The sequence below is a fragment of the Rhinopithecus roxellana genome, chromosome 15, assembly GCF_007565055.1.
Source record: "Rhinopithecus roxellana isolate Shanxi Qingling chromosome 15, ASM756505v1, whole genome shotgun sequence".
In the NCBI taxonomy this organism is placed as follows: domain Eukaryota; kingdom Metazoa; phylum Chordata; class Mammalia; order Primates; family Cercopithecidae; genus Rhinopithecus; species Rhinopithecus roxellana.
Window position 1 is genome coordinate 46058248 of NC_044563.1, and position 27178 is coordinate 46085425.

A 27178-nucleotide genomic window follows, 5' to 3' on the forward strand; every position below is an offset into this window, starting at 1 on the left:
GTTCAAGCGATTCTCTGGCCTCAGCCTCCTGAGTAGCTGGGATTACAGGCATGTGCCACCACGCCCAGCTAATTTTTGTATTTTTTAGTAGAGATGGGGTTTCACCATGTTGGTCAGGCTGGTCTTGAACTCCTAATGACCTCAGGTGATCCATCTGCCTTGGCCTCCCAAAGTGCTAGGATTACAGGCATGAGCCACTGTGCCCGGCCTGCTTTAAAATTTACTAAAGGTTTTTAGTGTGTATGTGCAGCACTGCACTTGTTAAAAGTGCCCCAACCTTGAGTAGATCACGTCCAAATTTCTGTAGAGCTGTCTCATTCTTCAGTTCTCACTTCCTTCCCATTACATATGTATTGAAGATGCCTCAAAGAAAATAGGATTCTTGCACATTGTGCAACTGAAAAATCCTCACTTTGGATGGTAAAGTGTTTTGAAATTCTGCCTCTTCCTTTCCCCCAGTTTATATACACACACAGGTAGGTGTTTTTCCCCTGAGAAATGAAGGCAGACAAGCTTGTTAGGTTCCTTTAGGCCCAGAAAAGGTTAGCAGTGGGCCTGGATGAAGAATAACAATTCTCACTCTTCTGCACACTATCTCTACCTAATACTAGTTCTCCTCTTATTATGGAGCTCATATATGGTACAGTGGAATGTTCCTACTTGTAAAGAGGTGAGTATTAAAAATTTTTATTTCTAGTTTCTTGCCTGACCACTGGAATCACATATTCCTGATCTTACTGACCTTCAACATGACTTTTTAGCCTAGCATCCCCAGAGTTTGCAGAGAGAGAATCAGTTCTTTTTGAAACCATTCTTTACTCAGGTGGATCATTAAACATTGACAGGCATTTTTGTGTGTTCTCCATCTTGGCGGTCTGGAATTGGGTTGAAGCATGTTTCATGACCCATTTACCATTTGCTCAGGAAGCCGGCTGAACAGGTTTCCTTGATCTCAGAGACCATCTCGCATGTCCATTTAAAAATCTTCTGGTAATGAGTAGTGCTTATAGGAACTACCTCTCACTGTGTGGTGTTTGCTGTCTCATGATTCCCCAGGTAGGTGATGCTCTGATGCTGCCCCCCCTTATGAATTGATGTACAGAGAGAGAATAAACTGTGTCTAAGACTGAACCAGAGAAAGAGTGTGCTGGGAGCCACCGTAGGAACAAGCGACCTGTCTGGCAAGGAATACAGCATCCTTCTGAGAGCCTCTTCTCAACATTATCCCACAGACCAAGACTTCCTTATGGAAAAGAGCACTTAGGATCTTGCTATCAGCGGCCCTAAACTTTTGCTGAGCCAAAATAAGACTTTTGCTGCAGAACTGAACAAGATATTTCATTTTTGTGTCTTTTAATCTTCCTGGTTGCACTCTTAGTTGTTCAGCCCTGAGAATTTTGAGTCACATTTGTTGCTATTATTTTTGCATGCACTTTTCAAAATGATTGACTTAAGCTTCCTGACTGAAGAGGAACAAGAGGCCATCATGAAGGTTTTGCAGCGGGATGCTGCTCTGAAGAGGGCCGAAGAAGAGAGAGTCAGGTAAGAGGCCAGAGAAGCCCTTGGGCATGAGGGAAGGAAGAGGCAGTCTGTACGAAAATAGGACACTGGGTTTTTTTTTCAACCATAAGTGGTAGTTTTGACTCGGAGACTGAATTTATGGATTCCAATTTTAGGTTTACTTCCGGGACAAAACATTTTTCCTCTTGGTGCCTCTTAATTTATCCTACTGGACTCCTACCAGAAATAGGGTCTTGATTAAAAACCTAACTAAATTCCTTTAACTTATTAAATACTGAGATAAAAATGAAATGTATACAACCACATACATCTACATTCATGGGTGTGTGTGTATATTTCTATCCACTTAAAAAAAACTCGATCTACTTCTTTTTAACTGAATCGTGAACCAAATTAGAATTTTAAAAAATTTTTAGAATTTTGAAAAGTAGCTCACATTTCTGCATGCTTTCAGAAATGTTGGTATTGGTTTTAATGGCACAATTGAAAGTATTCTCTGAGCCAATTTTTCATTTGTCTTGGGTCGCATAAAGAGGAGTGGCAACTTTGATACACCATTCTTGTTGGGTGAAACCCAAATGTTGCATGTCAATATTCCTACCACTTCATTCACCTTTGCGGTCGAACAAGCACTAGGCCAGAATGCTGAAGAACTTGACTTTATCCAGGCCCTGCCATTTACTGCCTGTGTAATCTTGGGCTTTGAAGGCAGTGACAGGCTTCCTGAATGTAAGTTAGTAGTATTAATTTTATGTTTCTCACCCCAGGAGTTATCCGAAAGGAGCATAAGATATGTTCTTACTTCCTGGGACACAGGACCATGAATAATGGCTTTATTTTTACCATTTCCATATTTTGACACTGATTTAACATGCATGATTTATAAAAGAACATGCTAAAATTCACTTCAAACACTACAGAATGTCTGATTATGACTACTAAAATAACTTCTATATAGACAGTGTTTAACAAGTTGCAAAGGACTTAACATGCCCATTATTTTTTATGAGCTCACATACTGTTTTGCAGTTTGTGGGTGGGATGGGATATAATTACCCCATTTGATGTGTGAGGAAGTTGACTTTGAGACAAGTCAGTTGACTTGCCCAATATCACACAACTGGTAGGTGTCAGAAGTGAGAATCAAATCCCAGTCTTAGGTACTCATTTGTTAACTCCACCTCCTCTCCCTGAGAAAACAATGACAGACAGGCTATCCCAGGACCTGGCAATGGAGGAAGGGGCTGGCTGTCATGGTATGAAGTAGGACACTGAGCTATGATGACAAGCAGTGGCTGTAGGTAGTGGGGAATCATGCTGTTCCTCAAAGGTACCTTGCAATGCTCCATGCACCTGGATGGGGCTCTGCTGTGCCTTCTTTGCAAATGGTGTGCCTTGACCAGTGTCCCCAGGAGAGATGAAGGATTGTCACTAACCCAGGCATTAGAGCCTCTCGGTAGCGTTAATCCTCTACCCATTCACAGTTTATAAGGCCCTATTATGAATGTTATCCTCTTATGTTCCTCACAGCTACCCTGACATTTGTCTAAGCAGTGACTATTGTACCCATTTAGGAGTAAAGGCAGGAGGTAGGGGAGCATAGAGAAAACATTGATTCTTTGAGCATAAGGGGAAATGGAATTTCCTTTATCCTCTCAAAAGAAAAGATGGGGAGAGGACTTAGAAAACAGTAGAGCTGGGACTGCACCGACTCCCTCTTTCCACCTCAGGGTGTGGGCCCATGCATTTTGGAGAGGTGCGAGTACCTTTGATTCCTTCTGCTCAGGAGGTGTTATTTATGGTCTGCAATTTTCCCCCTCTAGATAGTCAGCTTACAAGGAGAAAGCCTCCTTTCATTCCCTCCCTCCCTTCTATCTTTTCCTGGCACCTGGGATTCCAAGCTGCTGAGTCTTGCCTGTAGTTCTGATTCTGTATGAATAGAGTGAAGGTGTTTCTTGGGCACTTGCATTGGTTGATGAAAATATCCTTAAAAAATGCAAAGTTCTGCCTGAAACTGGGCCTTGTAAGGGGTGTGAGTGTGTACCTTCTGGCATCAGCCAGTCTACAACTTCAGCGAAAATGGTGTGAGTCCCTTCCTAGTATTGGTGTTGCAGACACTCCTTCTGTCTGTTGTTTCTGAAGGTGCCCCAGCAGCTGCCATTGGTGCTGCCTTTGTGTTTTGCTTTTGTGAATAAATGACAGGAAGAAGGCTTGGATTGGTGAAAACCCTGGTGTGAGTCAAACCCTACCTACCATCACTTTCCCAATAGACTTTCTAGTTAGGCACCATGCACCTCATGTAGACTTGGCCATGGGCAGTTTCAGGATCCTGGAGCTGGGGAGCAGTGACAGTGCACAGATAGATGGCAGACCTATGGCTTGTTGACCTTGAAAAAGACCCAACTCATAGCCTGACCACCTCTTTGCTTTAGGCCTGAAGGGACATGTGGGGATGATTTGGAGGTTATTCTGCTCCTGGGATGGTGGAACCAGAACTGGATCGCTGAAAATGTTACTCTGCGGGCTTTTGTTTGTCAGCGCCTTTTCCATTCCATTGCTGTTTGTCTTTGCCTCTTCCACCAGAGTTATAGCCTAATAACTCTGAAAGTTTTTTTTTTTGTTGTTGTTGTTGTTCCATATCAGTCATTTTACAGAAAAAGAAGATAAAGCCCAGAAAGGGTAAATGACTTGCCCACGGCCACACAGCAAGTCAGTGCCAAAGCCGTGATGAGAAAAGCTGTTGGACCAGTGCTTTTCCGTCTGCTCTATTCTGCTCATCATTGTTATTCTTTCAGAAAGGAACAGCAAGGGTTTGATCATGACATAAACAACTCTGCTGCATGGAACTGGAGATGAAACTGACATGCGTTTGCATCTCATTCCTACCACTAATGAACTGTGTTTCACTGGGCAAGTTATTTAACCTCTCTGAGCCTCAACTCAGAGTGGGCATGATATTAATACTACATTTAAATTCGAAAGATTAAAGTCAGGATTAAGTAAAATAATTTTTAGGAAGTGAGAGATAGGGAGAGATTTGGTGAAAGATACAAAATTACAGTGACCTGATCACTATGTGTTATATATATCAAAACATCACTGTTTCCTCATGAATATATACAATTATTATTTGTCAATTAAATTAAAAATAATTTTTAATCTTCCTGGCACATAATATGTGATAGTTCATTTTAATTCCTTTATTCACACCACTCTACCTATACCTCCAGACAGGGACAGGAGATTCTAGTTAGTAGACTGATTCCTTAGAAGGAAATTACTCCTAAAACTCTTAATCATTTAATGTAGTAGAACTTAATTGAGCACCTGTTAAGTACAAGGAACTGCTCTGGACAATGATATGAAGAGAATTCTAGGGTGATTGAAAACATGGCCCCAGCTCTCAAGGAATTTACTATCTAATGACCTTTATCCATTGAATGGATTATCAGTTGCAAATTTAAAATCTCAATTTTGTTTCCCTAACATGACTTTACAATGCCCCAGTCCTCCTAGGTGTTATTCAGCTTAGAAACACATTATATAATTACATCAGCCCAATCAAAACATCATTAGAAAGGCCAATGTATTACTAAAATTCAGAATTTTCTTTTAAATACTAATGTTTTATAGACTTTGGAGTATAACTCTCCTGTAGCCACGAGGATATCACTAATGGATACACCACTGTTGCCCACAAGATCAGATATCACTTTAGAATCTTTTTCAGTATGGCTCTAGATGAGATCTGGCATTCAAATGGAAATATTGCCATTCCTAATATATCCAGTGCTTTGACTTGTTCACAACCAAGCTCATTCAAGATACTTTGGAGATGATTTTGTTTATATGTTACTTCCTATCTTTTTTTATTTATTTTTTATTTTTTTAAAAAAGATTTTCTCTGTATCACCCAGGCTGGAGTACATGAGGCAGTCATAGCTCACTGCAGCCTTGAACTCCTGGGCTCAAGTGATCCTCCTTTCTCCCAAGTAGCTAAAACCACATGTGTGTACTACCACATCCAGCTAATTAAAGAAAAGGTTTTGTTACCTCCCATCTTGATTTCATGGATAGGAAAAGTGAGTGTTGCACAGAGACATATCCAGTTCCTAAATCACTTGGGTCTGTTCATGGCAGAGCATGGACTTGTACCCAAGGAAATAGTCACTGGGGTGTCTCTGGGGTACAGCTGAGACGATAACGGTTCCAGATCACTGTTGCTACCACACCGTCTTTTATGCTGCTCCACTACCTGTAGCCACAAGTACTGGACCCAGTTATTACCATGTATCGCTACACAGCCTGCTTCCCTAGCTCCCATGTGGAGACATTTCACAGACTAGCAGTGAAGGAGACATTAGGGTGGATTCTTTCTCTCTCTTCCACCCCTGTCCTGTGTTTTCTCTCTTGCTGCCCTGCCCCACCTTTAAGGAAACATAACCATACATACACATATGTAATTTTAGTCTTTTATGGTTTGAAAATCACATACTCAAAAGGTGGCATTTCCTGTGCTTTGCGTCACACTGCCAGCAGGAAATGGCTGCTCATGTCTGTCTGTACACCACCACCAGCACTGCATCCCCCACCCCCATATACACACAACCACATCTACGGCGATGGATGTTTTTGCAGTAGATACGATCTCAACCGCCACCACATCTTATGATTCTCAGCTGCCTCCTTAGACTTAGTTGTTTTTTTCTTTTCTTTTTTTTTTTTTTTTAATGAAGGCAGTTGTCATTGAAGAACTAATTTCCAGGACCTCTCATGGTGTTTTTCTGTCAAAGCAAAGGGGAAAGGAACCAATATTTGTCAGGGACTGTACATGGATTTTCACATAGATTTTCCTGTTTCATCTTCAAAACAGTATAGCTGAATCCACTTAACAGATGAGGAGATAGGGTTGAAGAGGGTAAGTGCCCTGCAGGGTTGAAGCCTTGCTGATCCAACGTCAAAGCCTGTGCACTTTCCTTACACTGTGCTACCTCTCAGCAGACTGCAGAGACCTATGATATGTCATGTAAAAGATGTATATTTCTTGTTTTCCACTGTAAGGAAGTTTTGCAGTTTGTTTTCCACATGTTGGTTTTCAGATTCTTCATCAAAGATTGAGTTCCTTGGGAGAAAGAGTGAAGTGTGACAGCCATCTTAGAAACCGAAATCGTACCAGGACTGGGTAGTAGAAAGTGTGTTGGCTGGGAGTCAGGCTGGCTTCTGCTGCCAGCTCTGTGTGACCTTGGGCAAGCCTCTTAACTTCTCTGGGCCGCTATCATTTTATCTAGAAAGTGAGGCCATTTGTAACTATCTAAGAATATACTGGGCAACATGAAAAAAGAAAGGCTGGAGAATGGACCAGTCAACCTATCTGGCCAGCAGCTGTCCACAGTTGACTAGATACCATCAACCAGGTCCTGCAGATGATGTTCAAGCTTTGCCTAGTTCAGTTGAGTAGCTGGAAGCTGAGGTGTACATAAGTGAGCACAAGGAGTAAAGGGGTAGGCTGAGGGCAAAGGTGTTGAATCCAGCCCAGAGGGCATTTCTGCTCTTCTGGCTTCCCTTTGTAAGTGCTCACACTCTTGGCATGAAAAGGAGTTGACATTGGCAGTTAGGGCTGTAGATAGAATTTTTAATGTCCAATTCCAAGCAGATGACTGGTATGGGAATTAATGAGTCAGTGAACAAATAACCATACAGGGCTTAGATATGGCTTTTAGCATACAGAAGGGGTAAAATAGCCATCTTTTGCAATGGGTGAAATTCTTTGAACAACATGGTGAAATTGTAAGGATGAAATGATAAGAGGCATGTTAAGTGTCAGACGTGTGGTTCAGCACAAAGCAGGTACTATGTGCTAGCTGAAGGAATGGGAGAATGAATGAGAGAATGACCAGGACATCCTGCCTGGGAGGCCAGCAGGCCAGTGTACTTTCTGGATTGAGTGCTCTTCTTCAGCCCTCACTTCTGCCCACCTGCCCACCGGTGTTTACTGAGCATCTTCTCTCTGCTTAACTCTCTGCTAAACATAACGTGTGTGTGTGGAGAGTATGGTAAAGGATGAATGTCAGTCCCAAGAAACTTACCCCTTTCTCTCTTCATCTAGATGGTACAATAATTAGAGAATCAAATGCTCATTTGATTGATGTAATTAGAGTTCAGAAAAAATGAGAGATGAACATGGGCTGGAAAACGAGAAATTTTTTTTTTTTTTTTTTGAGACGGAGTCTCGCTCTGTCTCCCAGGCTGGAGTGCAGTGGTGCGATCTCAGCTCACTGCAAGCTCCGCCTCCCGGGTTCACGCCCTTCTCCTGCCTCAGCCTCCCGAGTAGCTGGGACTACAGGCGCCCACCACTGCGCCCGGCTAATTTTTTGAAGTTTTTCGTAGAGACGGGGTTTCACCATGTTAACCAGGATGGTCTCGATCTCCTGACCTCGTGATCCGCCTGCCTCGGCCTCCCAAAGTGCTGGGATTACAGGTGTGAGCCACCATGCCCGGCCGAAAACAAGAAGATTTTAACAGCAGCACTAGATAGTGGGATTTTAAAAATGATCTACGTCTTTACAAAACTTAAACTTTGATGTTATACGTATGGATTTATCTACGAAATATTACTAGTGACTAAGATAGAAAGAGAAGTTGATTATTAAACCTAGTAGTGACAGTCATGTTAGGAAATATGTAAGTGGCACTTAACTACATTTGAAAGAGTTTCCTATTCTTTTGCCACTTTAAAACAAGTGAGCCAGAAGCCCTTTCCTTACTATAATGACTACCAGCCTTTGTAGGGGCCATGTGTTTCAGGGAGTTGACACACAACCTGTGCTCATTGTGCATTGATCACGGGTTTATAGACAGTCATTTAGGCAGGAACAGATCAAGAGTTGCACAAGAATCCCCACAAAGTACATTTTAGTTGAAAAACAAAAATAAACAATCTTATGAAAAGAAATTGGGTGTTGTTCTGCTATAAGGGTTTGTGGCCTCCTTCAACAAGAATGCTGACCGACACCACATTTCATGATGTTTTTTCCTGTTCTGGTGAGAGATGAGCATGTTCTGCTGCATCAGGAGGAGACACCATCGTTGTGACAGGATCTAAGGTTCACTTAATCTCAGCAGTGACAGGATCTTCTTGATCTCTTGCCTGACTCAGACAGGATGGCTGCTGAGCATTTATTTATTCTTTGATTTATTCACTTAACAGACAGTTATTGGGTATCAGCTCTGTTACAGGCTCCGTGCTAGGTGCTGGCATTACAAAGGTGATTAAGACATAGTCCTCACCTTCAAGGAATTTGCAAAGTCCACAGATTAGTGAGTACAACAGAAGTGCAAACAGATCATTGGAATGTGATATAGTAAGGGCTGAAGTGGAGGTGCTGTGGGAGCATGGAAAAGGAGAAACTGTAATAACTGTGCCCTCCTGAGTTAGGAAAGGCTTCCCAGTGAGGCAGTGTTTGAGCTGGATCTGAAGGATGAGGAGCAACGGGCTGGACAGAGAAGTGAGGGAAAGACATCCCATGAAACTTCACATTAATTGGCCTTGTACCAAGATCTAGGCAGTACTAAGTACTTTCAGTTAAACATCTCAATCATCTCAGAAGTCCTGGAGGGTAGGTCTTATTTTCCCTGATCCTTAAAAACAAGGAGACTGAAGCTTAGAGGAGTTCGGTAAACTGCCCAAGATCCCATCTAGAAAGGGTCGGAACTGAGATTTGGATGTAATTTGGGGAGCCTTGAAAACCCAGAGTCTTTCTGCCACAACTTCCTGCCTCTGTCATCTACAGAGGTCACAGAAGAGCATTGGAGAATAGTAAGAAGCCGAGCATGCTGGCAAGTGGGGTATGGGCATGAGTGCTGGAAAAATGAATCTGAAAAGGTAACCTGAAGCCTTTTTAGGTGGTCAGGAGCCTCATCTGATATTCCTCCACTCTTCAATAACTGAATAAATACCCCCTATTTTCCAAGACACTAAGCAAAGATGTATTGAATACAGACCCTGCCCCCAGGAACTCATTGACCGGGGAGAAGTAGAAGAACTTCTCCATTCTGGAACTGAACTCAAACTTGGTCCTTTTGGGAGGAGAAAGCAAAGGTTCACCAACAGTCCAGCAGTTGTTTGCTCTGCTGAAAACCTTAGGCAGTGTCAAACCATTAGGAACATTTAATAAAAACCATGATCTCATTGCTGACTGAGAACTATGAAGTGATGACGCTCTCCCTCTCATGGTTTGTAGATGGGCTGTCATGACAAGGAGAGGAAGTTCCTGTAAGAGTTTACTCTGGGTGGAAGGACACTCTCCAGGCACGCTTGGGAGAGAGGAGACATTCTTGCTAGACCTGGGATAACTGCTCCCACTCTTTTTCCCACTCCTAGGTGTGCCTGTGTGCAGCCCTTACATGCAGCACTGCTACCACCTTGGCCCATTCACATTCTCTGCCTGAAACACTTTGATTTGCTAATTGAGGAAGAGTGCATATTAGTTTGAATGACTATCTTAAAACTCTCTTGGATTTATGTAGCACATTATCTTCCAAGAGTATGGTGTTCCCTTACAGCTTTTATTCTACTTTATTCTAAGTACATCTCTATAAACAAGAGAGATTTTGTGATGTTTTTATTTTATTGAGATGGATAGAGAGGTGGAGAGGTTAAGACTTGTCAATTAGAACAAACTTTTTAGGGAAGTTTTAGGAGGGCAGACTATCTTGTTTGTTCTTAGGTTTTAGTTTTTCAGTAAGCATGAATAATTGTGAAACTCTTAAATGCAGTATCTGCACAAATGGAACTTGCCTGTACACACTCCTCCTCAATTTTGGTCTTCCCTGATTCCAGCAGCTTTTTTAAGGTTCCTTCCCCTAACAATAAGCATAGAGGCACCAGCCCTCCTCCACAGGCTTCCAGGAAAGTCTCTGATAAACTCATATCATGCAAAATGGAAAGGACTGATGAGCTAATGACTACCCCATCCAGTGTTTATGAGGTGCCAGGGAGGTGCAGAGAGCTATTGCATGAATTCACTTAGTTAAACCTCATAGAAACCCAAATTTTAAAGTCCAAAGGTTACTATTATTAATGCTTTTTTATGGATAAGGAAACCAAGGCTTAGGGAAGCCTACCGAATTATCCCTCCCTGGGGTATTTGCATTTGAACAGCAGACACTAAAGAATGCAGGCAGAAAGTGAATCTGCTCTTGAGAAATTTCAGGCATCATATGGGAGTCATGGATTAAACCTTTATTTGAAAAAATGTTGGCCTTGTCTTCTCTGGCTTTTCAAAGGCGAACATACCTGCATTAGTCATCTGGGAAGTTTTTGGGATCATCTGAAATATTAAAGCTTCATTTTAGCTGTATGTTTATACATGTCTTTATGCAGTGTCACAATGAGCTCATTTATTTACTGTGGGTTCTCAGCAAACTAAAGCTCTTTTCCTTTTGTAGACATTTGCCTGAAAAAATTAAGGATGACCAGCAGCTGAAGAATATGAGTGGCCAATGGTTTTATGAAGCCAAGGCAAAAAGACACAGAGACAAAATCCATGGTGCAGATATCATCAGAGCATCTATGAGAAAGAAGAGGCCCCAGGTAGCAGGTAAGTTGACTTGGCTAGTGCATTTACAACCAGCGTTCGTTTGGGAAGAAAGAGCTGGGAGAAGGGAATGGTGTCAGAAATCTGCTGATGGAAATCATTTGGATGAACGCTTTTCGTAATGCGTGACCCTCCACTTTAAAATTCCCTTGCCTTGGATTTGGAAGGATGAGGGCAGAGCTAACTGACTCAGTGTGGTGTAGAGGAACATAGGAAGCCCTTTAGGTGCCCTGTTGAATTACAGTAGCATAGATAACTGGGGCATGTAAGGGATCTACCACCTCTTCTTTGGCTTTTAACTCTGAAGATTCAGAATCTTCCCAGTAAAGTGAAGGGCTTAGACAAAAAGATATCAGCCTCTCTGTTCAGTGATCGTAACATATGGTAGTACTTTCTTAATTAACCAAGTATATTGTTTAAGAGACTGTAAAGGCATTTTTTTAAATGGAAAAACCTTCTTATTTATATGATTAAACAAAAATAAATTAAGCTGCATAGAAATAATTTTAAAGTCGAGAGAAACATCAACTTTGTTTTGAGGCTGTAGTAGCTGACGCAGCATCTCCTTGCTACCTACTTCAGCCTTCTCTGTGGACCACAGTGACACATTCAAAAGCCTGTTAGCTCATACAGGAGTTTTAAAACACTTTTCCATTGGTTCTTCACCTGCTCATTGCCTGCCATGCCTGTGGCCTGCAATAGTAACATTTAAAAGTGAAAGTCAAAAGAGGGGGAAATAAAAATGCCAACCAACCAAAAACCCACTTTATCCTAAAGGTTTGGGGGGAAATCTTTACTTCTCCACCCATCTACTGAATTGATGGGATTTATACTATCATGGCAATGCCCATTTAAAAGTGGCAAAGGCAGCCAGCATCCCATCCCAGATGGGCTTGTAGCATGGTTTCTGTGGCCAGCGGGGTTACTATGATAGTGCATATTCCTTATATCATGGCACTATTTTTATGTCTTTTTTTTTTTAATAGAGTCTTACTATTTTGGCCAGGCTGGTCTCCAACTACTGGCCTCAAGCAATCTTCCTGCCTCACCCTCCCAAAGTGCTGCGGTTAAAGACATAAGCCACCATGCCTGGCGAAGGCAATATTTTGAGGGCTTGTTTTAAATTCTGTTGAGTTCATTAAATACTTACTGGTTGCCTTCTCTCTAACTCTGGCTTAGTCCATGTAAAGCCTTGTCAAGGTCTACCTTATACTCAATAAGGAAAATAGCTATCACCTTTAGAGCGTCTAATATACAATAGGCATTTAATCTCTTTTTTTTTTTTTTTTTTTTTTTTTTTTTGAGACGGAGTTTCGCTCTTGGAGTGCAGTGGCCAGATCTCAGCTCACTGCAAGCTCCGCCTCCCAGGTTCACGCCATTCTCCTGCCTCAGCCTCCCGAGTAGCTGGGACTACAGGCGCCCGCCACCTCGCCCGGCTAGTTTTTTTTTGTATTTTTTAGTAGAGACGGGTTTCACCGTGTTAGCCAGGATGGTCTCGATCTCCTGACCTCGTGATCCACCCGTCTCGGCCTCCCAAAGTGCTAGGATTACAGGCTTGAGCCACCGCGCCCGGCCTTAATCTCTATTATTTCTGATTGTTGCAGTAATCCTGTAAGGTAGACATTATTTCCCCCATTCCATACATGGGACATATGAAGCTCAGAGAAGTTAAGTAACTTGCCTGAGATCACATAATTGGCAAATGGCAGAGCCAGGATTTCAAAGTATTTCTGAATTAGTGCCATACTCCTTGCAGATAAGGACTGACTGCTTAGTATGTACAGTGCATTGTTTGCAGCCCTCTTGCTTTTCAAAATCACCCAGACCTTCAGAAATCTGGAGGGGTACTGGTTAGTACCAAGGGACCCCATTTTGCAGATGAAGAAATTAGACTTACGTGTAACAGGACCTGTGGGGGGATACTGTCCTGGAATGTGGGTATTTAGAAATTGGAAGCTCCAGCACTGGTTCACCCTTATTATTGATGAAAGTATTCTGGGCACTTACTGGCTCTGTGACCTTAGGCAAGTTTCTTGAACTTTTTGATTCTCAATTTTCAAATCTGTATACTTGGAAAATAGCTTTCACCTCATAGAATAATGCATGCGAAGAACTCAGCACAGTGCCTGGTAGTTATCATTCAGTTGATGCTAATTATCAGAGATGTTCAGGTAAAGAGTGCTGGATGTTCAGAGGCAAAAGAGGTTATTTTCTGAAGCAGGAGCACAGAATTTTTATGGGGGCTCTGACATCTGAGCTGGGATTGAAGAGTATGTAATTTTGGATTTGTAGAGACTGTGGGGAGGAGGAGAAGGCAGTGGAGGAAGACATTCCTAGACCATAATCATTTGTTCCCCCTTGTATCTTAGAGCACATACAGGATATTTGAACACATTGTAGCTATTCAGTAAATGCTTGGTAATGATGGTGCTTCTATCCCACTGAGGACTTCCTGCCCTGAGCATCCCCTGGCCATACACATTTAGACCTGACCCCAACTCAGTTCAGATTAACCTAGAGGCAGTCAGAATTTTGCTTTAATGGTCTCTGGAGTTAATCCCACATTTAAAGGTATGCTCATTCTCTCAGGAGACTCTGCTTGGGGAAATCGAATGTGGGAATTTATTGACTTCTCTCTTAGATGTAATTCTGATCAACTGCTTAGATCCAGTGATTGCCTTGGCACTGGGAAGGCCTGAGGTTCAGGTTCAAGCCTTCACTGATAAGAGCTGGTAAGAGAGTTGTAGGTCCTGGAGGTGAGAGATAACCTTCCTGTCTTTATTGTTTCCTGTTTCAGCTGAGCAGAGTAAAGACAGAGCAAATGGGACAAAGGAAAGCTGGGTGAATAATGTCAACAAAGATGCTTTACTTCCTCCGGAGCTGGCTGGCGTTGTAGAAGAGCCAGAAGAAGATGCAGCACCAGCAAGCCCGAGGTAAGGCAAAGCTTCTGGGGAGAGCTGCTGCATGTGGCTTTCATGGCCTGGGGTGTCACATGGGCAGAATGGCAGTCTATGAGTACAAATGCCAGATTGGGGTTATAGGCAAGGGGGAGGGGCAGTGTATAAGAGAATTCTGGGCCCCGATGCAGACGAAGCCCAAGTGATACTCTTTCTCAGCTTCCAGAATTTCTAACAAATCTACATCTTAAATAAAATAAAAATGTTAAGTGGTGATTTCTTGCAGCACCAGCAAGAGCTGTTTTTATTTCTCCCATGAATTTCTACTTAGAGTAGAATGAAGAGGTACTTCAAAATGACTTTGGGGAATAAGTCATTTCAGGGAAAAGATAAATTATGATCAGATTGTAACAGCCTAGTGCAATGGAAGAAGCTCAAGCACAAGAACTAGACAGATGTGAATTCAATTCCTGAATCTGCCATTTATTAGCCATTTGACTATGGGCAAGACATTTAAGCTTTCTGAGTCTATACTGTTAACTATGGCTAGGAACAATAATGTATACCTGAAAAGCTATGGTAAGAATTAGTGATAAGGTATGTAGAATACCTGCCATGATAGATACTCAGTAAATGCCTCTTAAGGATATAGACTGTCTTCAATATTATAGTCTTGGGGTTTTTTGGTATTTTTCCTGCATGTTGTTATCTGACCAATCAAAATGTACATTTTTACATCCTTGCTGAGATGCAGCCAATTGTGGGATTACTTTGCTATAAACCTTTTGAGCCATAATGATTTGTTTTTAGGTATTTAAGGATATTCTCATTGGTGTCTGTTCCTTGAGGGCATAGTTGTTACCCTTTAGTGAGAGGGCAGTTGCCTTTTATCTGTAGCTCCTTAATTAAGTTAGTTCAATTTGGAATCTCTAACTGGGATGAAGTTGATGAATTTACTGGTGGGATGTCACTGAATCAGGGTCCAAGGCTGAAACATCTGAGAATGGGGATATTTCTAGCATAGTTTATAGGTGTCAGGGAGGGTATATGATACAAGTACCAATAGGAATTTTAAAGTCAAATATTAGTAAAGATATGTCACGTGGATATTGGAATACTGACTCTATGGGTACTCTAAGGTTACCCTTTATTATCTGTTTCCCATTTGGAAAGGGGATCATTTTGTTTCCCATGAATGGCAGGCTGCACTGTTTCCTCTCTGGAACTATTTGTAATTTTCTTTTGTATCTGTACATCTTGGCTGGGGATAAAACACCTTAATAGTAGTCACTAATTGATAATGTGACCTTGCAGTAGTACTGACTTAACTCCTTGGACTTTTATTTCCTCAGCTTTAAAATGGGAATAATAATATTGATAGTTTGCTAGAAGAATTACTGAGAATTTAATTAGCTGGTGAATATAGAATTCCCAGTGCAGGCCATTAGCATGTAGTAAGTGCTCAAGAAATGGAAGCATGAGCTCTTGCCTACATACAAGATATTTCAGGAAGCCCAGGAAAGAGTGCGAAGGACACACTATTCTGTTCCCCTGGGTGACTCCCCACTTGCCACCTGCCTATAGTCTCTCTAATGGAATGAAGGCCTTCCTTCGTAAAGAAATATGAGACCTAAAATATTACCATGTTAAAGAAACCCAAAGAGAGAGAACATAGTTATTTATATTTACCACCAAGGAGCTGAGAGATGCTCTTAAGAGTTGGCTTTGATGGGGACTGGGGAGCACTAGAACACTGACCGACTGAGTGAGGAGGGAGCAGGTGCCACAGAAGGGGAAAGGAGATGATTTGGGAGCATCAGAGACATATAGCTCATTGCCCCATTTTATCTGGGTCAGACTTTCCATCCTTCTAGGAACTTATTCTATCTTAATGGGCTTGAGGGACAGAGGTGCCATTGCCCTCATAGCCTAACTTTTTCTTCATGAACCATAGGGCTGGTGGGTATTCTCCCACTCTTCCTCAACTCGAGGCTAGTAACATAGCATTCAAGATTAGCATCTCCATTATTTTCTGCATTCCTTGTGTGACTTCAGGCAAGTCTTTCAGGTCTCATCTGTAAATCAGAACAGAATTGCCTCACCAGGATATAGTGAGATTAAATGAAACAGGGCATGGGAATCACTCAGCATTTCTCAGGAAGAAAGAAAATTGGCCATTTTCCCGTGGCATGAAAATTGTTATTATTACACGGATGAAGTATGGTTGAGAAGGCAAGAATAAAGATGTTAGACATATTCAGGATGCTTTGCTCATTAAAGGCCAATCCTGTAACACATGCCATGGGTGGTAATTATCCAGAAAGTTAGAATGAACTATTTTTTACTTCCTTCTTTCAATATTAGAAACTACTACCTTACTCAGTATCAAGTTCCTGCAATGTTTCTTACCTATACTTTAACCTTTGTGAACTGGGTGTGTTAAGTGTATTTTGGGGCCTGTACTTTTAGACTAAGTGAACTTTAATAGAATGACTCAGTACCTGTCAATATTTTCTTAGCCAGGAGTCAGAAGTTGGGGAGTGTAAGGTAATAGGCTGGTTATTGTAGTTTCTGGAGTTTTGCTAATACGCTCTGTTGCAACATCTTTCTTTCTGTTGTGGGCACAATTCTGTGGGGTCACAGAATTTTACTTCACACATGAAGAAGTAAAACACTGTGGATACCCAGCATGTAGTCAAGCATTGGCAGCTGCCTGCATTCTTTCTGAACTCACCTTTGTTTGCACCTGGAGCACAGGGAAGCAGAGAGGTTTATGAGCAGAGGAGAAGAAAATAAGGCTTGTTCTGGAGTAGCAAAAGGAAAACGCTGAATGCTCACATTTCTAGTTCTGGTTACAGACTTTTCAGGTGGGCATTGTTGGTTGGACCAGCACTTCATAAACCCTTTGTAGTAAAGGACTAGTTTTGCTTCATTTTAAAGTTTTTATTTCTAATCATCACAGATTGATATCTTTTGTAAAATATAATGAGAATGAATACTAGAAAAATGAAATACAGAAAACAACAGTGGCATGCAAAGATAAGCCCACTGATCATGTTTGCTATAAATAGTTCTTCAGCACATAGCCTCCATTTCTGTACTTATCTCATTATGAACCAGTGACAAACAGTTCATGGATGGGCACTGGTCCATGAACCATATGCTGATAGCACATTTTGCGCCCCCAACAACAGAAAATAACAGTTGAATATGTACACAGTAATCCACAGGACATGGCTGAGCCTAGGTAGGGAGTACAGAATGAAGACTCATCCCATGAAGGTCAGAACCCTGTCCATAAATGAGATGTAATGTTTTCTGACTATCAAAGTAGGCTTGTTCTGGTTTTACTAAGAAGCTCTCACTTCAGAAGTGTCCCCATGAGCCCTGGAGATTATAGAAAAATAGAGGAGAATTTGAGGGCCGTCTCAGATTTGCATAGCTGTGACAGAAGAGCATTCAAGATGGAGAGCTAGACAGCAGGAGGTAGCCTATAAACCTCTGTGTGGCCACACCTCCTCCTTGGCTTGTAAGGGCGCTTGGCTGCTGCACAGGTTTGTAATGTCTAGTAATCAAACATCTCTAGAGAATGTCTCCCAAATGAGTTCAGGGAGAACAAGATAAACCCTTCACTGTGGTATTTCAGTCCATGGCATTGACAGGCTTTCTTCTGGGCACTTACCTGTAAAATGGCAAGAAAATGATAAATTTCCTTGCAAGCAAAACTATGCATTTCCACCTAACTTTGTTTTTGGTAGAATTAAAACACTATTTGGTAAGTCTTTGTGCTTCATTGCCTGTGCCTTAGGGATGCTTCTGACACCAGTCTCCTTCTTACCCTCTGTTGAAAAGAACCAATCAATTACAGACACATCTTTAGCTCTTAGTTTTCCAGCACAATGCTCTTTTTCCTGAAAGTCTTTAGTAGATATTAATTTCCCTCTCCCAGAAGGATTAACTATTGCGTTTACCCCTAGTATTAAGACGAGTGTAAGGTACCTAGCTTGCTCCCAAAGGCAGGGTAGAGATGAGTCAATCTGAGATAATGTATCTGATACTTTTTCCTGGGATTGATAGCAAATCTAGTAATGTGAAGATTTCATTTCTTGGAGGCCTGGCCTACAAAGTCATTTATATTGAGCTCTTAAAATAATTCTTCTTAATCCTATAAGATCTCAGATTTACTCATATCAGTTGAAGTAAGAATAGTTTCACTGTGACATAAAAATGCCTCATACTTTTATATCTGCGTTCAATAACTCTGTAGCCTGAACTGTGGGAACACTGGAGAACTGTGTATACTCACAAATAATATTTTACTTAAAGAAATACTGACTTGAAGGGCTTCACATAAGATGTTTTCTAATTTGCTTCCCTCACTCCATCCCTAAGCCGTCTTTTCATTTGTTTGCTCATTTGTTCGCTCATTTGTTCATGCTTCATTAAGTGCCAACACATCCAGCACAGTTCTGGGTGCTGGGGATGAGACACAGCTTGAGCCCTCAAGGAACTCACAGTACAAAGGGAGAGATTAAAACAACAAAAAACAAGTCAACAACACTTGTAGAATTTGTTTCTGGTTCTGTAAACAACATTTAAACCAAAAAAGAAAACCTCAGAAAAAGGCTTATCTGCTATTATTTTTAACTGTTTTCGAGAGAATGACTGGTGAAGGTTAAAAAAACTTTTTTAAATGACTGCACGTGCATAGAAGCACTTTGTGGCTGGATATACCAGGCAGCTGCCTGTGTGGTATAATTTTAAGACAGCTGTAAAACTTCTTCCCCCAGTGGCCCTTCCACAGTACCTGATGTTATTTATTCTTTTTAGTTAAGATTTCAAAGACTTGTATTAGAATGAAGATGCTTTTAGGAGGGGCACCCTTAACAAAGTAAACTAATTCTGTCTTAGTGCTGCTTCTAATGTTGCAGGTCCTTTTTTGAAGAGTGCCTGAGGGAAGAAAGTTACAGAACACAGGGTGTGGAATTTGGCTTGCTTCATAGTTCAAAAATCTTATCATGTGGAATGTATTGAGTATCTTTTATATTCAGGACACAGTCTGCTACCCTCTGAGAGGAATTCTAAGAAACAGAAGACACAGTATCTGGCTCTATTCTGTATTCTCTTAGGAAAAATAATGCACCTATTTATGAAAATATGACCAAATGATAGCAAATAGTGCCAGGAAGAAAGGAAATTCCTAATTCAAAGTGCCAATGAAATGTGCTGCAATAACTGAGGCAAGAGAGACATACTCCTAGCCTGGCTGATACAAGAGGTAAGATTTGGACTGCATATGAAGAGGATAGGGACGATTTGGGTAGACAAAGAAAGCAAAAAGAAAACACTTACAGGGAGGGACTGGGGAATAGATTAAGTGGAAATAGCAAAGTCAGGTGAGTTTCTCAGGCAGTAAGTAGATTGACCATTTTGTTTGGCATGAAGGGTCAACAGAAAGGAAGAATAGGAAAGTGTATTGGGGCAGATGGTGGATGGTCTCCAGTACCTTGCTGAGGAGTTCAGACTTCATTCCACAGGTCTTGAGGATCCTGCAAAGGTAAGGAACAGAAGAAAGACACCATTAAAGTTGCATTTTGGACCATCCCAGCATAGTGGTAGAATGTAGAATGGTGTAGGAGAGTGGAACTTGGGAGTCAGGAAGCCAGATGTCAGGCCAATAGGGTTGACACAAATAAAGGAGGTATCAGTAGAGGTAGAAAAGAGGAGACAGATGTGGGAGTCCCCAGGAGGGAAGAATCTCCCAGACTTGCCTCCAGTCCTGTTGCCACAAACCACTGCTTTAATGCAAGAAACCAGAGGCAGTATAGCCTAACTATTACCATGATTGTCTTTGGAGTCAGACACACCTGAGTTCAAATCCCCAGCTCTCTTTTCCCCATTTTGTGACATCAAGCAGGTTACTTAACCTCTGTGAACCTCAGTTTTTTCATAAGTGAGATGGAGAGAATGATAGATAAAATGATAGATAACTCATAGAGATGATGCAAAGATCAATTGAGAATAAGATGGTTGCGGTACTGATTGCCCAATAAAAGACAGACAAGCAAAATATTATAGTATCCCTTGAGAGAAACAAAGCTACTAGGAAGTAGCTGCATTTTCAGACAAAATTTGAGGCAATAAGACTCTTGTTTTAACTTTTTCCTGTTAAGCAGACTGTAAACTTTAACTGAGTATCTCACCCTCATCCCAATTTGTTCCTATCCCAACCACAAGGTAACCCAATATATCCTGTGTTTCTAGTATTTTAGTGTCTGACCATGTGTTCTGACTGTTTTGTTTCTTCCTCTCTTTTTCTTTCTGAATAGCACAAACAGGCATTTTGTTTAATACCTAAATAATCTGCCTCACCGTAGTTTGGCAAATATTGTGGATTAAAAAAAAAAGCCAGTCTCCTGCCTACTATCTGTGGCTACTTCTCCTGACATGGGCTCAATTGGCCTTCATTTATTTAGCCATTCACCAGTTATGTACCAGGCACTGTGCAAGGCACTGCAGGGGATAGAAAGATGTTTGAGATACTCTTGAGGGATCTCCCACTTTACTATGCAAGGTAAGATATGTATACACAGAACAGGTTACATAGTAGACATGAAATACATAGCTAGATACAGCTCAGTAAGGGAGAGACCTCATCTCTAGGAGGTAGGGACTGATATGCAATATGGGCTGTTGAGGCTGGTGGCCTGGAGGCACAGGAACTGGAATTCCAGGGAGCAGAGGGAGAAGGATATAGACATTTTGCTTATCCTTTGGGCTTGGTGAGTGGGAAGGGGAATGGAGTAAGATGGTGGGAAAAGATGGGTGTGCCATAGAGACCCCCAACCATCAGCACTTGACTCAGGTCTTCTGATTATGTGACTGCTTTATTTACTAAGGAAGATTATGCAGAACACTCTGAGAAACTGAGCATAGCATCGGCGATAGGGATGTTGTTCCTCATATCACCCACTGGCTTCTAAAAATGACACTCAATAGAAATTGCTTTCTGGTTCTGAGCTATTGGTTGTTTTTATTGTATAGAGACTGAATTATATCAGTGACTAGGTTTCTTTTTTCACTTCTGTTGCTAGATAGCTTGATTCAAGTTTGTGCACACCTATTACAGGAATGGAGGACTCCTGTAATGTGTCTATTAGCCTTAATTCTGGCTCCATTATACATTCCTATTCTGTTCCCTCCCCTTTCCCTCCCATTCTCTGTTTCCCCCTTTCTTGCCTCTATGTAATCAGGTTGTATTTTATATCCTTCTGCTCATCTGCTATAATGCCTTTCTGGAACAATGAGGAGAGTAATGAAAGGAAGAATGACTTCCTCAAGAGCTCAACCTTTCCTTGGGAGTAATTGTGTAAAAATAGCAATTGAAGTACAGAGATAAAGAAAAGAAATGAGGCTGCAGGAACATCTAGCCCATGGTTTTAGTGACAATAATCTTGGTTGAGGTTCTGTGGCCTTGGGGGCAAATTACTCCTCTCCTCTCCAGGACTTTGGTTCCTTGCTTCGTGGGGAAAAGCAGGAATCTTCCCCCAACCTCCACAAACTAAGGTATTTTCCCAGCTCCTGACTCTGTGATGCCACTGAGAGAACTGGTGGTGTAACAGGACACGAAGGCTTCAGCCAATAGCGACTTCACCTCCTGTGCCTGAGGCAAGGCCACTGGAGCAGGAAGTCTGAGCAGGTTGTTCCTCTCCACAGCCAGGGCCTCCATGACCCTCTTTTGCTCTTTTCACTCAATAGCCAAGGGCGTGGTGGTTCTGGAGGGAGCCTGCCCACCTCACTTGTGTCCACTCAGTCTTGCCTTACCCTCACTCTGGCGCTGTCCTGTCCCTGGGATAGGGAATCATTCTCTAGAGAATCCTTCTTATTCCTCCTCACCAGCTTCTTCTCCTAGCCTGCTGATAACTTTCCTCTTCAGAGACGTAATTTATGATTCCTCAAAAGGTGAGGTTTTATTCTCTGAATTATTGTTTCTTTTGCAGTTCCAGTGTGGTAAATCCAGCTTCCACTGTGATTGATATGTCCCAGGAAAATACAAAGAAACCAAATGTGTCTCCAGAGAAGGTAGATTGAGCCCAGATTTTGAAAATCTCGTATTTGTTAGGAATGCCATTTTTCCTCATTGTGTCAAAGCACCACAAAGAGAATTTTGTAGAACAGTTTTTTGGTACCAAACACAGGTAATTTTTACTATTTAGTTTAAGAAGTCACTCTCATGGTGGAAAAGGTGGATTGGTCACTGCATTGCTGAAGACCCAGATTTCTTGCCCTAGAGGGTAAAAAGTCTAAAGCTATTTGGTGCTGCTGCTGCTTTTTAGCATTTGGAATAAGGCTTGTTAGTTCCATGTCAGTCCTTATCCTATATTCCTATGCATAGCTTCCTAAATCTCTGTTAGAGATCTGCTTCTGGGAGAGAATTGCTAATTTATAAAACTGTAGACAGTAAACATTGTTATTGAGTCCTATATTAATTTTTAAAACCTCTATTGATACCATTTTTATCATTAGAATTGACAATAATAATAATGACTGTGAAGCACTTCAAGATACCTAAAATGTCTTCAAAATCTTTAGGAAAGGTCAATTACAGTTACAGTTGTATTTTGTACAGCTGTGATCTAGCAGACTGAGAATCTGGCATGGTAGAAGCAGCACTGGTGGGACTTTGACCTGATTACAGACCCAAGTTTCCTTTGACCTTGATCTGGTCTTTGCTATATCCAGGGCCAAGTTTTTCCACCTGTAAAATGTGGGATTTTGATTTAAGTGCCTGATTCTGAGCTAAGTTTGTAGGACTCTGGGTTTGCATATATTTTATATAATTTTTATATGGCATATGTGGTAATTCTGTGCTAAGCAGATTAATCAGGACAACTGTTTTTCAAACATGCCAAATAATGGAGTTTATGGGATAAAACTATCAAAATTGAAGATAATAGGCATTTGCCAACACTGAGTTGCTGTCATGACATTTAAAATAAGTTTAATAAACAATATTTGTCCCCAGCAGAGGAAGAATCCATTTAATAGCTCCAAGTTGCCAGAAGGTCACTCGTCACAACAAACTAAAAATGAACAGTCAAAAAATGGAAGAACTGGTTTATTTCAGACTTCAAAAGAGGGTAAATATTATTTTTATGAACTTGATATTTTTATCTTCGTTATCTGTGGACAAAGGGAAATTCTCAGAGTTCCTTTCACTCAAATAACTTCCAAGAGAAAGTGAAAAGTCCTGATGGTTTTCTTATTTTACTATGCTTGTTGGTTTCCTTCCTGAGGGAGAGGAAGCAGAAATTTTAGAAACTGATAGCTCACACATTTCAGTCCCAGAGCTGCAACTTGTTATGTGACCTCCATCGTGTCTTGGATTCCCTCATCAGTAAATTGGGAGATTTTTTGACCCAAGACATTCAGTCTTCCACTTAATAGTATTTTTTGGATGCCTACTGTGTGCCCACAAAGTTCTGTTTTTTTTTTTTTTTTTTTTTTTTTTTTTTTGAGACAGAGTCTTGCTCTGCCCCCAGGCTGGAGTGCAGTGGCCGGATCTCAGCTCACTACAAGCTCCGCCTCCCGGGTACACGCCATTCTCCTGCCTCAGCCTCCCGAGTAGCTGGGACTACAGGCGCCCGCCACCTCGCCCAGCTTTTTTTTGTATTTTTAGTAGAGACGGGGTTTCACCGTGTTAGCCAGGATGGTTTCGATCTCCTGACCTCGTGATTCGCCCGTCTCGGCCTCCCAAAGTAATCCAAGCCTGGGATTACAGGCTTGAGCCACCGCACCCGGCCACAAAGTTCTGTTTAAAAGGGCTTGCCTCAAGAAGAAAAATCCTGTTGACAATGTTATGATCTTCTAATCTGTAATTCTCAGCCCAACAGCCCACCAGCGTTTGATCATGTTTGTGGCTTAATTGATGTAAGTCAGCCTGCTATGGAATATTATCATTTTTACATACCATTAAAAGGAAATGCTAAACATTTCAAATCTCCTCAAAAGCAACTTGAAGAAGATTCCACAAGCATTAAAGAGTGGTTAGGGGTAGAAAATTAACGAACAGTGGAGTTGGGGTTTTCAACTAGCATGTTTGAATATTAACATACTTTCCATTGGGCATGTTTTGTATTACATAAAATATTTTATAGAAAAAAAATCACTGGAACATATTAGATGTTTGTTTTTAACTTTTTTTTTTTTTTTTTTTTTGGCAATGGAGTCCCACTCTGTTGCCCAGGCTGGAGTGCAGTGGTGCAATCTCCGCTCACTGCAACCTCTGCCTCCTGGGTTCAAGGGCTTCCTGTGCCTCAGCCTCCTGAGTAGCTGGGACTACAGGCTTGCACTATCATGCCTGCCTAATTTTTGTATTTTTAGTAGAGATGAGGTTTCACCCTTTTGGCCAGGCTGGTCTCAAACTCCTGGACTCAAGTGATCCACCCATCTTGGCTTCCCAATGTACTGGGATTACAGGTGTGAACCACTGCGCTTGGCCTGTTTTTAACTTTTTGACAAAAATAAATTTTGTTTTAGGTAATGGGGTTTTATTTTTATTTTAATTGAATTTCCTTTTCTGATTTCTGCAGGTGAATTTAAGTGACTTCTATGTTTTTCTTTAAGCCTCTTTTGAGAAATTTTCTTTTCATTCCTAAAAATACTTTCTGTATTGGGTATAAAATATCACAAACCGTATAAAGCACAGTAATCTTAAATGTACAGTGCAATGAAGTGTATACATGATTTTTCAAATAGATGTTATTTTTTAGAGCAGTTTTAGGTTCACAATATTGAGCAAAAGATACAGACATTTTCCATATACACCCTCTCCCTACACAGGCATAACCTCCCTCATTATCAACATTCCCCATGAGAATGGTGCATTTGTTACAACTGATGAACCACACTGAGACATCACTGTCACCCAAAGTACATCGTTTACATCGGCATTCACTCTTAGCGTTGTACATTCTGTGGGTTTTGACAAATGTGTAATAGTGTGTGGCCACCACTGTAGTATCATAGAGTAGTTTCAGTGCCTTAAAAGTCCTCTGTGCTCCAATACATGAATTTTTAAAGGCTTTTCACATTAGGCCTGTACTTATGCTACCTACTTTACTGTCTTTAATATTTTAATAGTTTTACTAAGTGTAGGTTAAGTTTATGACAGGTATTTTAAATTATGTATTACTCTCCATATGATATATCACTTACTGTGTTTTAATTTTCAGATGAATTGTCAGAGTCAAAAGAAAAGTCAACTATCACAGATACTTCAATCCAAAAGTTAGAGAAATCAAAGCAGACTGTGCCAGGCCTTTCAAATGGGTCCCAAATCAAAGCTCCAATCCCCAAAGCCAGGAAGATGATCTACAAATCAACTGATTTAAACAAAGATGATAACCAGTCTTTTCCTAGACAAAGGACAGACTCCCTGAAAGCGAGAGGGGCTCCGAGAGGGATCCTCAAGCGCAACTCCAGTTCCAGTAGCACAGACTCAGAAACCCTTCGTTATAATCACAACTTTGAACCCAAAAGCAAAATTGTGTCACCTGGCCTAACCATCCATGAGAGAATTTCTGAGAAGGAGCATTCTTTAGAAGACAACTCTTCCCCAAACTCCCTGGAGCCATTAAAGCATGTGAGATTCTCTGCAGTGAAGGATGAGCTTCCACAGAGTCCTGGGCTAATCCATGGCCGGGAAGTAGGAGAATTTAGTGTTTTAGAATCTGACAGGTTGAAAAATGGAACAGAAGATGCAGGGGACACAGAAGAGTTTCAGAGTGACCCTAAGCCTTCTCAATACGGAAGGTCTTTGCTTTTTCATCAATCAGCCTCAAGCCCAAATGTATCAAAAAGTGAAACACATCAGCCAGTGACTTCTGGTTCTTTTCCAATTAATGGGCTCCATTCTCATTCAGAAGTTTTAGCTACAAGACCACAGTCCATGGAGAATTCACCAACCATCAGTGAACACAAAGATAAATCATCAGAATTAACAAGACTTGAATCTGTATTACCCAGAAGCCCTGCTGGTAAGAGAGTTGTCACTACTAGATTATAAAAACTCAGTGGGCTTGCAATGCCCAGGCCAGCTAGTCCTATAGAAGCCCAATTTAACCTTCTAGGCATTCCATCTACAGTTCAGACAGATGCCACTGGAAATGTTTATACCTCTTATTTATTTCTCAATCACCAATAACTAAAAGTAACCAGGATAGCACAGTTTCTGGCCCATTATGCTTTACCCTAATATATATATAACCATATCAATTATTTAAACAAATGACAATGTTTTTAGTTAAATCAAGGTGGAATAGAGCAAGAAAGAATTACTTTCATTAGCTAATACCTTGGTACAGGGTAAATATATTATTACTCACCTAATGCAAATTTATTAATTACAATTTTAGCAAACTTTGGTTTCTTTTGTAATCTCAAGAGAACCTTCACTTTCTTAGTGTCAAAGGATGGAAAACTAGACTTTGAGGCCTTACTATGCAAAAGTGTCAGACTTTGGCCTGCTCAGGCCTCCAGCCATTTGTTCTTAGGCTTTAAAAGCTCTAAAGGCACTTTCTTTTTCAGCTAGTATGAGTTGAGAGGCAAGGAGGGTACTGCTTTTCCCTGCTAACTAGCCTTGTCTTGAAGGTCTTGCCACTCTCAGGGGATGACTCAAATTACTTTTACATCTATATGATCATGAAGTAATCATAATGTTTTATGATCATAATTTCTTATGTTTTTTTAGAAAAACAGAAACAGTAGAAAAAGCCATGCTGTGTACCCTCTGCCATCTTCAATAAGCCTGCATCCGACCCTATTATAGTTTCTTTATAGTCAGGATAATTCACAATAGCAACGATCAAGTTTGTTTTTTTTTAAATTTTTTAAAAAATATACTTTAAGTTCTGGGATACATGTGAAGAACGTGCAGGTTTGTTACAAGGTATACGCGTGCCATGGTGGTTTGCTGCACCCATCAACCCATCACCTACATTAGGTATTTCTCCTAATGCAGTCCCTCCCCTAGCCCGCCACATCCCAACAGGCCCTGGTGTGTGATGTTTCCCTCCTTGTGTCCGTGTGTTCTCATTGTTGAACTTCCACTTATGAGTGAGAACATGTGGTGTTTGGTTTTCTCTTCTTGTGATAGTTTGCTGA

General features: G+C 41.1%; 1 protein-coding gene across 9 annotated transcripts in view; it reads left to right on the top strand.

Moving 5' to 3' along the window:
- Positions 1–27178, top strand: part of SYTL2 (synaptotagmin like 2) — a 122508-nt gene that overhangs the window by 56823 nt on the left and 38507 nt on the right. For 4 of the 9 annotated variants that reach the window (XM_030917992.1, XM_030917996.1, XM_030917985.1 and 1 more), the window contains 6 exons: positions 1057–1542; positions 10969–11120; positions 13915–14050; positions 22015–22096; positions 23040–23154; positions 25249–26052. In XM_030917992.1, coding sequence (XP_030773852.1) covers positions 1442–1542; positions 10969–11120; positions 13915–14050; positions 22015–22096; positions 23040–23154; positions 25249–26052 — 1390 coding nt within the window. In that variant the 5' untranslated portion in view covers positions 1057–1441. The remainder of the gene's footprint in view (positions 1–1056; positions 1543–10968; positions 11121–13914; positions 14051–22014; positions 22097–23039; positions 23155–25248; positions 26053–27178) is intronic. The other 5 variants (XM_030917993.1, XM_030917987.1, XM_030917994.1 and 2 more) reach the window with 3 other exon arrangements.